The 13,782-nt window shown below is 41.4% G+C and overlaps 3 protein-coding genes across 5 annotated transcripts in view; all 3 read left to right on the top strand.

Annotated features, from left to right (window-relative positions):
* The window catches only part of LOC148368286 (uncharacterized), a 105,556-nt gene that overhangs the window by 14,286 nt on the left and 77,488 nt on the right, over positions 1 to 13,782 (top strand). The gene's annotated exons all lie outside the window — the stretch shown is intronic.
* LOC148368289 (uncharacterized) overlaps positions 1 to 13,782 on the top strand; it is a 43,610-nt gene that overhangs the window by 440 nt on the left and 29,388 nt on the right. Inside the window, exons 2-3 of one of the 3 annotated variants that reach the window (XM_088330296.1) lie at positions 3,750 to 4,058; positions 8,400 to 8,690. In XM_088330296.1, the coding sequence (XP_088186422.1) occupies positions 3,750 to 4,058; positions 8,400 to 8,690 (600 nt within the window). Of the gene's footprint in view, positions 1 to 3,749; positions 4,119 to 6,074; positions 6,485 to 8,399; positions 8,691 to 13,782 lie in introns of those variants that run through there. The other 2 variants (XM_088330300.1, XM_088330299.1) reach the window with 2 other exon arrangements.
* On the top strand, positions 4,263 to 6,080 carry LOC148368291 (uncharacterized; the record flags this gene model as incomplete). Its single annotated transcript, XM_088329641.1, has 1 exon — positions 4,263 to 6,080. A coding segment is annotated over one exon (804 nt), but the record flags the coding sequence as incomplete, so codon positions are not given.

Genomic DNA, 13,782 nt, shown 5'->3' with positions numbered 1-13,782 from the left:
GCAAACATATAACCAAAACCACTTTGTCTTGCATTTGTTGTGTATGTAATCGAACAGTAATGCACACTATAATAAGCTTTATGGTAGAGTGCATAACAGTTTCAATACGAGCGAATTTAAATAGAAAAAGGCAAAATAAACATGCTACATGCTCAAAAGTGATTTATACACGGTGTGCATTACCATTCGTTTACATTCACAACAAATACAAAGATTGGAATGGTTTAAGTTGCATTAAATTTCCAACAAATGCAAGACAAAGTGGTTTTGGTTATTTGTTTGCCATTACATTCCGCAAAAAGTGATATGAAAGTGAGATAAAACGAGGTCAAAGTGGTTGTAGTAGATACGGGATGCAAATCCCGGCAGGGGCGCATTTCTCGGCGTAACAGGTTAGGTTCCGGAATAGGGTTTGTGCTTCAAATCAGGGTTTTTAACTTATTTTAAGGTTCCAAAATAGGACTGAGGCCAGGGCTGGAAAAACTAATGCTTAGGCTCCTCGTTAGGGTCTCAAATTGAATTAAGTGGTCCGAAATAGGATTGGGGCTAGTTACAGCTAGAGTTAGGTGTAGGTTGTGCAGTCCTTTGAGACATTTTTGTGCTTAAGGGCTATATAAATAAATGTGACTTTACTTGACAACCGTTTCGATGTGGCGTGCCACTTTCCAATGTCCTTGTAAATCAGTGTGCCACACCAAGATTGATGACTCGCACAACCTTTTTTTTTATATCCATCACAGCTGTAGTTTTACTCCAGTCCAAATTACACAACACGGTTATACATTGAAATCGTATAACTGACCAATTTATCTTCCGCTATTCTTCTTCATCAATAAACTAAAAAATGAATATGAGCAACTTCTGGAAAAGCCTGTAGACATCCATGACGTTAACATTTTATAGCAAGAATCAACAACAATCAACCATTCTTCATCAAAAAAATTATTTTCATGTGTCCCCTGCCCACTGCTCGATAATTGCTGGGATGGGCTCCAGCACCCCCGCGACCCTACTGAGGATAAGTTGTGCAGCTAATGAAATGAGATAAGATATATATATATATATATATATATATATATATATATATATAGCAAAGAGGGTTGTTTGAAAATATATATCTCATCTCATCTCATCTCATTAGCCGTACCGCTTATCCTCATTAGGGTCGCGGGGGGGCTGGAGCCCATCCCAGCCATCTCCGGGCAGTGGGCAGGGGACACCCTGAACTGGTTGCCAGCCAATCGCAGGGCACACAGGGACAGACAACTCATTCGCTCATTCCCACCTAGGGACAATTTGGACCGGCCAATCCACCTGAAATGCATGTTTTTGGAACGTGGGAGGAAACCGGAGTGCCCGGAGGAAACCCACGCAAGCACGGGGAGAACATACAAACTCCGCACAGGAAGTCTGGAGCTGGATTTGAACCCACGACAGGTTCCCATGACATGAACTGTGCCGCACAAGCGCTAACCACTGCGCCGACGTGCTGCCCTGAAAATATATATATATATATATATATATATATTCAAACAACACTCTTTGCTAGCGAATCATTCTCTGAACCGATGACATGGCACACGCGTTTGGCGGGGCTTCAAATGACTCCGCTTATGTCATCGACACACACATTGGCTCGCGCTACACGAAGCACTCCTCTAAAATACTCGGCACACGCTTCAGGGATTCAAACTGCACATTTCTACTTGACATCTAACGTTCGGCTGTCGAGTAGTAAAAGACCCGGGCGTCTCTCTCGCTGATTCTTATCAAAGACGTATATTTTTACACGTAATAAATGATGAAAGTTATTGTAGTGATGATTTTGCTTTATTCGTGTGTGTGCGGATTTTACACGGCCACGTGTTTAATTCTAGACTTAAAAGGTGGGTGAGTTTATCTTAAAAGTTAAATACTTTCTCTATTAAGGATGTGTGAGCAATGTTAAACCGAGTTCAAAGAGCCCTCATGCTGTTTTCCATTGCGCCTATCTGCCGGAATGTTACTTTTATTAGGCCTGTTCAGAGCGGAACAAACCCCCAAAAATATGAAAAAAAATGAGTTCATTTGAGCGTGTCTAAGAAATAAATGCAAAACATGTGTTACTGTGCTGCCAATAAGTAAGGATAAGGAAAGTTGAACCTGAAATGAACTTGAAGCAAACAGTCTTGGAGCTGACAAAAGCCTATTGTTTGTAGACATCTGGCGGAAGTCATGAGATGATGAGGTTGCAGGAAGTCACCGAATGAGCCCGGGCAGGCGACCATCACGAGTTTTCACGAGTTGTTTTGAGCAATGCAATAAAGAGTGTTGCCTTTTTGCCATATCTCCTCTCTGCATATCCTTTGGGATGACACCCAATGACGTTTCCTCCAAAAATGGGAGAACTTAAAATGGCACGAGAGCTCGTGTCGAGCGTGTTCGGAAGCGAGAAAAGTGAATTTGGAGTGTACGTTTTCTAGGTGGGAGGCGGACTTCATTATGATTGGTTGACCATAGGCCAATCCATCCCTTGGGGAGTTCAGTCACTTCCTGTAAGTTGAGTCATCTGGCAGCGTTTCTCCTACATATAAAATGTAATAACTTCATGTATTTATGAAATTCATATTAATTTCTATTTCAAATAATTCTTTTTCATAATACACGTTTTAGAAACCCAGGAAGGACCAAGTAAACCCCAGGCGTGAGCCAGACTCTTCCTATGGGATGGAAAAACACGGATGTCGGTTGTGCGTTTTCTGTTGATGCCCTTGCATCATCCATTTTGGCCTGGTCAAGGAGATTACCTCACGTGTGGCTTATTCTCAAGGTTTCCTCATTTTCCTCATGCTGGGATTTTTTTAGTTTTTCCTTGCCCTCGCGTAGGTTTCAGATCATGGGATGTTGTCGTGGTGGTCTTTCCAGCCCTCTGTGACTGTTTCTTATTAGTGCAAGACGTTTCTCTCAAATGGAAAGTGCCGATGCTAGCCGATGTTGGCCATATTGACTCATTTTTGATGGCCTACAGAACATCTAGCTCTGTGGCTTTACAGGCATAGGGCACACCAAAAGGAAGCGTTAACAGTCATCTATCATGAGACAACAGTTGATTTAGTTGAATTTATGACATTGCCAAGTTTTTTTGAAAATACTTGTTTCCCGGAAAACTTCTGAGAAAAATGGCTCCTTGCAAAACGATGCATTTCAAGCAGAAGTTTTGCCTCCGTGCTTTTTGTTTTATATCTATATTTTTGATACCTAGAATATCTAAACAATACTTTCCATTAACACAAGGGCACTTTGCTTGAAAAATAACATTTGATTGCAAGAACACTAAACTTATGCATGACTTTGCAAAAAATTTCAGCCCCTGATGTCTCGGGTGCTGGATCACATAATCACATGTGATCGCAGGGTCCTACGAAACGTCATCCCAACGAATGCCTTTAGTCATTTTTTTTTTAGAAAGACTAAAGATTTGAAGCGTTCACAGTTAACGCCAGCACCTACACTCTGCTATACAGAGTAATACGGCGGATACAGGAACAAAACGCGGTACTAAGTGTTGACCAAGGAATCTGCTCATAGCCACTCCTACCATCTAGTGATGATTTAATTCTCAGAGGCCTAATACTTATTGATCAGCAGCGCCGAAGCCTTTAGCATTTTTTTTACGTTTTGGCACTCGGGGACAATACTTCTGAAAACATTACGTTACGGCACTGAACGAGTTAAGGGCAATACAAATAAATGTGACTTGTGTCTTGCAGATGTCAGCAAAAAATATCTTCCTACTGCATGGCAGGAACCAGAGGTATTGGCTGTTAAAATTGAGGAGGAGGAGGAAGATCTGAAGCCTTATCACGTTAAGCAAGAGACAGAGGATGGGGAGCCTGTTGGCGTTAAAGAGGAGGACGATTTCCCAGTCTTGCTAGTGACCGGGGTCCGTTCAACCGTCGAAGATCAAAGTCAACCCGAAGATAACGGTTGGCAGGAGCCTCTAAGTATCAGCCCCTGTCAACAAGTGGAAACTGACACGTCCCACTCCGCAAACACTGAAAGCGACTCGCAGTCGGAAGGTGGTAACACATCTTCTCAGTGCAAGTCTTATATGAAGTCGCATATGAAATTCCACGCTGGTGAGAAGCCTTTTGCCTGCTCAGTTTGCGATAAAAGATTCACTAAAAGTGGAAACTTAAATAGGCACATTAGATCCCACACTGGCGAGAAGCCTTTCGTCTGCTCTATTTGTGGAAAACAATTCTCACAGAATTGGGCCTTAAAATCACACCAAAAAACCCACACTGGCGAGAAACCTTTTGCTTGCTCAGTTTGCGGTAAAAAAAATCACCCGAAATGAACACTTGAAATTACACCAACTAACCCACACTGGGGAGAAGCCTTTTGCCTGCTCAGTTTGCGATAAAAGATTCAGCCAGAGTGGAGATTTGAATGTACACACTAGAACCCACACTGGGCAGAGGCCTTTCGCGTGCTCAATTTGTGGTCAAACATTCACCCTAAATGGACATTTGAAATCACACCAACGAACCCACACTGGCGAGAAGCTTTTTTCTTGCTCAGTTTGCGGTAAAAGATTCACCCAGCGTGGGAGCTTAAAAAAACACACACGAACCCACACTGGGGAGAAGCCTTTCTCCTGCTCAGTTTGTGGTTCAAGATTTACCTTGCGTTGGGTCTTAAAACAACACACACTAACCCACACTGGCGAAAAGCCTTTTGCCTGCTCAGTTTGTGATAAAAGATTCATTGACAGTGGGAGCTTAAAAAAACACTCTAGAACCCACACTGGCGAGAAGCCGTTTTCTTGTTCACTTTGCTGTCAACGATTCACTACAAGTGGGAGCTTAAAACAACACACACTAACCCACACCGGGGAAAAGCCATTTACTTGTTCAGTTTGCGGTAAAAAATTCACTAAAAGTGGAGGCTTAAAGAGACACATTAGAACCCACACTGGTGAGAAGCCTTTCTCCTGCTTAGTTTGCGGTCAAAGATTCACTAAAAGTGAAACCTTAAAGAGACACATTAGAACCCACACTGGTGAGAAACCTTTGACCTGTTAACTTTGTGGTGAAAAATGAATCCATATGGGCACTAAAAATTACACACAAGAACCCACACTGGCAAGAAGCCTTTTTCCTGCTCGGTTTGTGGTCTAATTCAGTAAAAGTGGGATCTTAAAAAAAACACTAGAACCCACACTGGCGAGAAGCCTTTTGTCTGCTCAATTTTTGGAAAACGATTCATCCGGAGTACGGACTTAAAAAGACACATGAGAACCCACACTGGCGAGAACCCTTTTTCCTGCTCAGCTTGCGGTCAGAGTTTTACCGTGAGTGGAAGCTTAAACAAACACATTAGAACCCACACCGGTGAGAAACCTTTCTTCTGCTCAATTTGTGGAAAACGATTCTCATATAATTGGGCCTTAAAATCACACCAAAAAACCCACCCGTGTGAGAAGCCTTTTTTCTGCTCAGTTTGCGGTCAAAGATTCACTATGAGTGGGAGCTTAAAAATACACACACAGATTCATACTGGAGAGAAGCTATTCGTTAGCTCAATTTATGGTAAAAGATTCATTGACAGCGGGGACTTAAAAAAACACACTAGAACCCACACTGGTGAGAAGCCTTTTGCCTGCTCAATTTGTGGTCAAACATCCACAAAGAGTTGTAACTTAAAAACACTTAATTGACCAAGTATCATACAGGCCGTCTATAGGAACGTAACTGCCACAAAACTATTTCCCCTCACCTTTTCCTAACCACTGACTTTGCCAACACATCAAAAAACCGACATTAAATCACAGGAAGTGAGCAGGCTCTCCTGCTGTATAATGAAAATTTTAAAACAGTCCTTTGAGACATTTTTGTGATCAAGGGCTATACAAATAAATGTGACTTGACTTGAAACCCTAAAGTCTTCATATGGAGTCAAAAGATTAATGATTTGTGTATGTGTCATGTTTCTTGATAGATGATCTATTTTATCATCTATCTGCATAAAATTTTGCCTGTTATCAACAATTACAATTATGAAACAATAAGATCGCCGGCCTACGTCCCTAGGGTTGGGGCCTGTTCTCACCAGAGCAACAAAGCTTGGAGAGCCTGTGGTTATCTCCGTCCCTGTCGTCCTGATGAGAACCATCCCCGTGAAGTCCACCGCCAAAAGAGATGGGAAACTTTATTTCCTCACCTTCCTTGTTGGCCATGTGCTGCTTCTCACACACCCCTCTCCTGAGGGACGTTTTGTTCTCAAAAGTAAACAAAAAGGGTTAGTGCAACAACCTCATCCCATGTTGGCGCGCTATGAGAACAATCCCTGATCATTGAAATAAGTTTATTATCTTCAAACCGAGGTCATTGATCATTACTGTTAACCTGTTGCATCATTTCTTCCACCTTTCAGCTTGCTAACAGTGAGTGCTTGTGTCAACAATGTGCTTTATTCTTTCGTTTGATTCAATTTTCTTTGTCGTGAATAAAACGTAGTTTAATGAAATCAAACTGCGTGCATTATTTGTTGGTCGATGTTATTACTCTCTGGTCTGATCAATCATTATCAATATCAACGAACTACAAAATCGATCATTTAAAGCTGAAAACACATTGTGTTTAAAGTTGCATCCTTCATGATCAATGCTAGACACAGGCTATATCAAATGAATTTGTGTTGGAAACCGAGAGCACCGCCTGCCTACCGAATTGGTAACCACCGAATTAGATTCTGAACTAAATAAATATAATTTAGAGCCATTTGGAAATGTGTTGTTATTTTGGCCATAAAAGAGTCAGAAATCTCAAATTGAATTGAGTGGTCCGAAATAGGATTGGGGATAGTTACACCTAGAGTTAGGTGTAGGTTGTGCAGTCTTGAGACATTTTTGTTCTTAAGGGCTATATAAATAAATGTGACTTGACTTGACAACCTTTATGGTGTGGCGTGCCACTTTCAAATGTCCTTGTAAATCAGTGTGCCACACCAAGATTAATGACTCGCACAACAATTTTTTTAATTCCATCACAGCTGTAGTTTTACTCCAGTCCAAATTACACAACATGGTTAGACATTGAAATCGTATAACCTACCAATTTATTTTCCACTATCTTGTTCATCAATAAACTAAAAAATGAATGTGAGCAGCTTGTGGAAATGCCTGTAAGCATCCATGACGTCAACTTTTTACCACAAAGATCAACCACAATCAAGCATTCTTCATCAACAAAAACAAGTGATATGAACAGCTACCATACCATTCATCAACGAAATGTTATTGCAGAAAATATCAAAATATGAAACATGCACAGACGCTTCTTTTTATATATATATATATATATATATAAATATATATATATATATATATATATATATATATATATATATATTCAAACGATACCCTTTGTCAAGGAGATGACCTCATGTGTGGCTCATTCTCAAGGTTTCTCATGCTGGGATTTTTTTTTTAGTTTTTCCTTGCCCTCGCATAGGTTTCAGATCATGGGATGTTGTCTTGGTGGTCTTTCCAGCCCTCTGCAAGGGTTTCTGATTAGTGCCAGACGTTTGTCTCAAATGGGAAGTGCCGATGCCAGCCTTCGTTGGCCACATTGACTCATTTTTGATGGCCTACAGAAAATCTAGCTCTGTAGCTATCCAGGCATAGGGCACACCAAAAGGAAGCTTTAACAGTCATCTTTCATTTGTCAACAGTTGATTTAGTCGATTTGATGACATTGCCAAGTTTTTTGAAAATACTTGTTTCCCGGAAAACTTGGCTCCTGGCAAAATAAGCATTTCAAGCAGAAGTTTCGACTCGGTGCTTTTTTTTTAATATCTATATTTTTGATACCTAGAATACCTAAACCATACTTTCCATAAACACAAGGGCATTTTGCTTGAAAAATAACATTTGATTGCAGGAACATTAAACCTATGCATGAACTTTGCAAAAATTCTCAGGCCCTGATGTCTCGGGTGCCGGATCACATGATTCAGGTCGTCATGGTGATCGCAGGGTCCTACGATACATTATCCCAACGAAGGCCCTTGGTCATTTTTTTTTTTTTTGAAAGAATAAAGATTTGAAGCGTTAACATTCTGTACTTATGCCTTTGCTTTTCTACTCACCACCCTACAGAGTAATACGGCGAAAAAGGGGAACAAAACGCGGCACTATGTGTTGACATAGATCTGGTCAAAGCTACTCCTAACATCTAGTGGTTAGTGGTGATTTAATTCCAAGAAATTTATAACTTACTCATCAGCAGCGCCGAAGCCTTTAGAATTTTTTTACGTTTTGGCACTCATAAACAATACTTCTGAAAACGTACAAATATGTTATGGCACTGAACGAGTTGAGGGCAATACAAATAAATGTGACTTGTGTCTTGCAGACGTCAGCCAAGAATTTCCTCCTACTGCGCGGCAGGAACCAGAATTGCCTGCAGTTAAAATTGAGGAGGATCTGAAGCCCTATCACGTTAAACAAGAGACAGAGGATGGGGAGCCCATTGGGGTTAAAGAAGAGGACGATTTTCCAGTCTTGCGAGTGGCCTGGGTCCGTTCAACCGTCGAAGATCAAGGTCAACTTGAAGATAATGGTTGGCGGGAGCCTCTAAACATCAGCTCCCGTCAACACGTGGAAACGGATGACGACGACACGTCCCACTCTGCAAACGCTGAAGGTGGTAACACATGTTCTCAGTGTTGGAAAACGTTTCGAAGCAAGTCTTATATGAAGTTGCATATGAAATACCACGCTGGCGAGAAGCCTTTTTCTTGTTCAGTTTGCGGTAAAAGATTCATTGAGAGTGGCCACTTAAAAAAACACATTAGAACCCACACTGGAGAGAAGTCTTTTTCTTGTTCAGTTTGCGGTCAGAAATTCACCCAAAATGGATAATTGAAATCACACCAACGAACTCACACTGGCGAGAAGCCTTTTTTTTGCTCAGTTTGCGGTAAAAATTTCACACAGAGTGGGGGCTTGAAAATTCACACACTAACCCACACTGGGGAGAAGCCTTTTTCTTGTTCAGTTTGCGGTCAAAAATTCACCCAAAATAGACAATTGAAATCACACCAACTAACTCACACTGGCAAGAGGCCTTTTTTTTGCTCAGTTTGCGGTCAAAAATTCACCCAAAATGGACACTTGAAATCACACCAACTAACCCACACTGGCGAAAAGCCATTTACCTGCTCAATTTGCGGTAAAAAATTCTCACACAATGGAAACTTAAAATCACACCAAAAAGCCCACACTGGCGAGAAGCCTTTTTCTTGCTCAGTTTGTGGGAAAACGTTCACAGAGAGGGGGAGTTTAACAAAACACATTAGAATCCACACTGGCGAAAAGCCTTTTACCTGTTCAGTTTGCGGTCAAAAATTCACCCTAATTGGGCACTTGAAATCACACCAACTAACCCACACTGGCGAGAAGCCTTTTTCTTGCTCAGTTTGTGATAAAAGATTCATTGACTGTGGGAACTTAAAAAGACACGCTAGAACCCACACTGGCGAGAAGCCTTTCGCCTGCTCAGTTTGTGGTCTAAGATTTACCTTGAGTTGGACCTTAAAAAGACACACACTAACCCACACTGGCAAGAAGCCTTTTTCTTGCTCGGTTTGTGATAAAAGATTCACCCAGTGTGGGACCTTAAAAAAGCACATTAGTACCCACACTGGCGAGAAGCCTTTTTCCTGCTCAGTTTGCAATCAAAGATTCTTCCACAGTGGAGACTTAAAAAAACACATGATAACCCACACTGGTGAGAAGCATTTTCTTGCTCAGTTAGTGGGAAAACTTTCACACAGAGTGGGGACTTAACAAAACACATTAGAATCCACACTGGGGAGAAGCCTTTTTCTTGCTCAGTGTGCGGTAAAAAAATCACCCTAATTGGACACTTGAAATCACACCAACTTACCCACACTGTCAAGTCAAGTCATTTTTATTTGTATAGCCCTTAATCACAAATCGTCTCAAAGGGCTTCACAAGTTATTACATATAAGAGGTTTAGGTTATTCGTATGCTATAGAGTAGAAGTGAGTTTTAAGCTTAGACTTAAACATGTCCACTGAGGCAGCAGATCAGATCTCAGGGGGAAGAGCATTCCACAACACCGGTGCCCGGATGGAGAATGCTCTCGAACCAGCGGAACACTTCTTGGCTCCTGGGATCACCAGGAGACCGGCGCTCTCTGAACGAAGGCTTTGGGCCGGGACATAGGGGGAAATCAGGTCTGAAAGATATGAGGGGGAAAGTCCATGTATGATTTTGTATAGTAATAGGAGAACATTAAAATCGCATCTTACGCTAACAGGGAGCCAATGCAGGTTAGCAGAAATTGGGGTGATGTGATCGTACTTTTTTGTCCTAGATTGGGCGGCAGTAGCTCAGGCGGTAGAGCGCTCGTCTTGGGGCCAAGGGATTCCAGTTCGTATCCCGGCTCGTCCGTGTTACATGTCGAAGTGTCCTTGGGTAAGACACTGAACCCCTAATACCCCCAATAAGCAGGTTAGCGCCTTACATGGCTGCAAGGCCGCTATTGGGAAATGTGGAGCACATTGTAAAGCGCTTTGGGAAGTCATTGACTTGAAAAGCGCTATAGAAATGCAGATCATTCATTCATTCATTCATTTAATAAAATCGAACTGTGTGCATTCTTTGTGGGTCGATGCTATTTTTCTTCTGGACCGATCAATCATTATCCATATCAACGAACTACAAAATGGATCATTTAAAGCTGAAAACACATTGTGTTTAAAGTCGCATCCTTCATGATCAATGCTCGACACAGGCTATTTCAAATGAATTTGTTCTGGAAACCAAGAGCATTGCCTGCTGACCGAATTGGTAACCACCAAATTCGATTCCGAACCAAACAAATATAATTGAAAGCCATATGGAAATGTGTTGCTATTTTGGCCATAAAAGAATCAGAAATCATTTCATGAGTGATGATTTTTGCCACTTTTTGTGTTAACTCAAGACAAAACATAAAAGGGACTTGGATTTTCCTGGACCAAAATGAAGTTGAGAGTGGAAATCACCATGACCACATTGTAAGACAACATTAAACTGAAATATGAGCTGTTATGAACTGTGCGCATGCATCTGTTGCCTCGGATTTCATGTGGTACTTATGTAGTGAACCGTCTTTTTTGGCTCAACTCATTAAAAAGAGCCGGCTCTCAAACGGCTCACTTGCTTTGATGCATTATAGTACGAATTACGATATTGTATAAAGAAGTTAAGAAAAAAAGGAAGTATAAAAGGAGAAAATGAAAAAAGACAGGTTCGTGGTTATCCCTTTAATCAGTATATTACCAACAATAATTTGATGCAGAAAATGAATTCATAATTTGATCAAGAAAATGTATTATTCTACTTGATTCTATTCGCATGTATTTTTTTCCTTCTACGGTGAACGTCCAAGCGACTTTATTTTTTAACTCTTTTCATAATAAACCTCATTCATGTCGAGCAACTCGGTATCTCACAACAAACGTTAATTAACAATATATATGATATAACAAATATAGCGCAGTGTGTGACACTGCTTGTGAATCTGCACGGGAACTCTACTTTGCGGTTTGAGGACCTGCAGCAGAAACGATCATAGATCACTTTCCTCATCGACCCTTTTAATGCAGAGACTGACTGAAATCCCTACTGGAGTTGATTGAGCTACGCGAAGATCACAGACTGAAATCTCTTATGAAAGACGTTTTGGACTGAAAAATACCCATGTGGAAAAAGAGCCGCTCTCAATGTTCTCGTCAACATATGTCTGCGAGTCCCTGTTTTCTACCTTGAAACACGTGAAATCAATAATGGGACAAAGACTTCATCCGACAATTGGGAATATGTTACTCGGTGTTTTGTTTTGAGCAAATCTGCTACATGACAAAAGTAATTCAGTTTTTCTACTGAATTCCAGATTGGAAATGTAGGTACGGTTTTGTCGTGGTCTGAATTGATTTTCCCCATAAGAAATTCTGGTAAACTCTCTTAGCAGTTCTGTTTAGAGATCAACTCGGGCTCCAAAAAAATCCAGCCTCACCCTAAGTGTTGAAACCCGACGGAGTAACATGAATGGCAGGACGGCGCCCGGAACAAACCCTAAATTATTTTTTTTGTTAGGCCGCCGTCAGACTAATGAACTTGATTTTGCAGGACAAGCCCCTCCCAGCCATCTCCGGGCATGGGCAGGGGGACAGTTGTTGTGTGTCAGAGAGAGGAAGATAATTAGATAGTGAGAAAACGTGTGTCTGATGAGATGAGAGAGAGGTAGGTGCATTTGTGTGGAGGGGGTATGTGACCTCCAGGGTAGATGCTGCGTTAACTCTGGTTAAGGTGCATTTGATGTGTGTGTTGAGGGTGGACACTTTCCTTAAAACCAACACAAGAACAATACTTCTTTTATTGTAAGGAGAGGAGTCTGCTTTGGAAAATAATATGATTATCACCGCTAGATGGCAAAGTCTCTCAGGTCAGAGAAGGGTGCTTGGGCCAAGTCTCGCGGGACATCACGTGATTTAGTGAGACTTGATCAATAAATGATCCTTAATGCCAACAATGAAATGGAGTGAGACTGACATTTCTCATCTATCAGATGAGGTAAAACACCAAAAACAAAATACATAATAAACAAATGTGTAACACCATCTGGGTCCCGTTAGACTTCAACTTTGTTTAAATTCGCGTAATATGTCGCGTCAAATTTCGATAGTTATTGTGCGCCGACCTATCGAGTATTCTATGTGTTTCGGTTGCTGCGTTCCTGAAAAGACGAGATTTGAGTTTTCTAACCTCCGACCAGGAGAAAGGGTATGTACCCCAACTTTGTAACTAGGACCTCCACCTCGAGTGTCCTTACGACGATATTTCCCTGGTTTGGGGTTAGAAAATCCCGATTTCCCACATTCTTAAGACGTTCTTCGGTCGTATCTGGTAGGAAAACCCGAAACACCCACTTTCTTGAAAGCAGCACGTGATCCGTGCTACACGAACCCACAATCCATTGCGGCGGGGTTTGGAAGGAGAAGGTGTCATGGCTGCCGAACACTAGAATGTCGAGAAAGTCCTGTTGTCGACTTCAAACGACGTAAACTCGACAGAAGTAACACTTTGTGGTCCTTTTCCAAAGTTTGTTCTATTAACTGCCGAGTTCGAGCGTTTTTTCGTTCAAATTCGGATAAAATGTGCTCCAGTGGGGAAGGACCTTTTCAGGAGAAGCTTCGGGGAGCCAAAGAGGAGACCGAGCTAGAACTTCGGCGACCGGAGGCTGGTTCCAAGCAGCTCGAGGCAGGTCCGTCATTTTCGCTTTTGCTACAGTGACAATGCTTCCCAAACTTCAAAATTAGTGATTCAAAAGAAACAACGAATAGTGGGTTTTAATTCAAATGCAACCTTTTTCAGCCTTTTACAGTAAATGACAAATTTTTCACCTCTAGCAAATACTAAAAGTGCAGGAAATAAAGTGAAGTTTAGCAGCAACTGGTATGAAATAGCATCCAAACTTATATATATTTGTAACCGCGGTGTAGCCGTGCCACCAAAGATCCACATTCAGGCTGGACTGGATGATGAGGTTTTTAATACAGTTGCTGCAATGAATAAGTCACACGCAACACGTGGTTAGCACCTCCGCTAGTTCTCATCATCGTTAGCAGCGCACTGTAGCCTGCCCTAAACATCAAATACTTCTTTTCAATTCACATAAAATACATTTTAGAATATAAACCTTAACAATACATTTTTACATACA

Source organism: Urocampus carinirostris, chromosome 3 (genome assembly GCF_059441175.1).
Source record: "Urocampus carinirostris isolate Australia breed hairy pipefish chromosome 3, RoL_Ucar_1.0, whole genome shotgun sequence".
In the NCBI taxonomy this organism is placed as follows: Eukaryota; Metazoa; Chordata; class Actinopteri; order Syngnathiformes; family Syngnathidae; genus Urocampus; species Urocampus carinirostris.
This window is presented reverse-complemented; position numbering and strand designations above follow the sequence as displayed.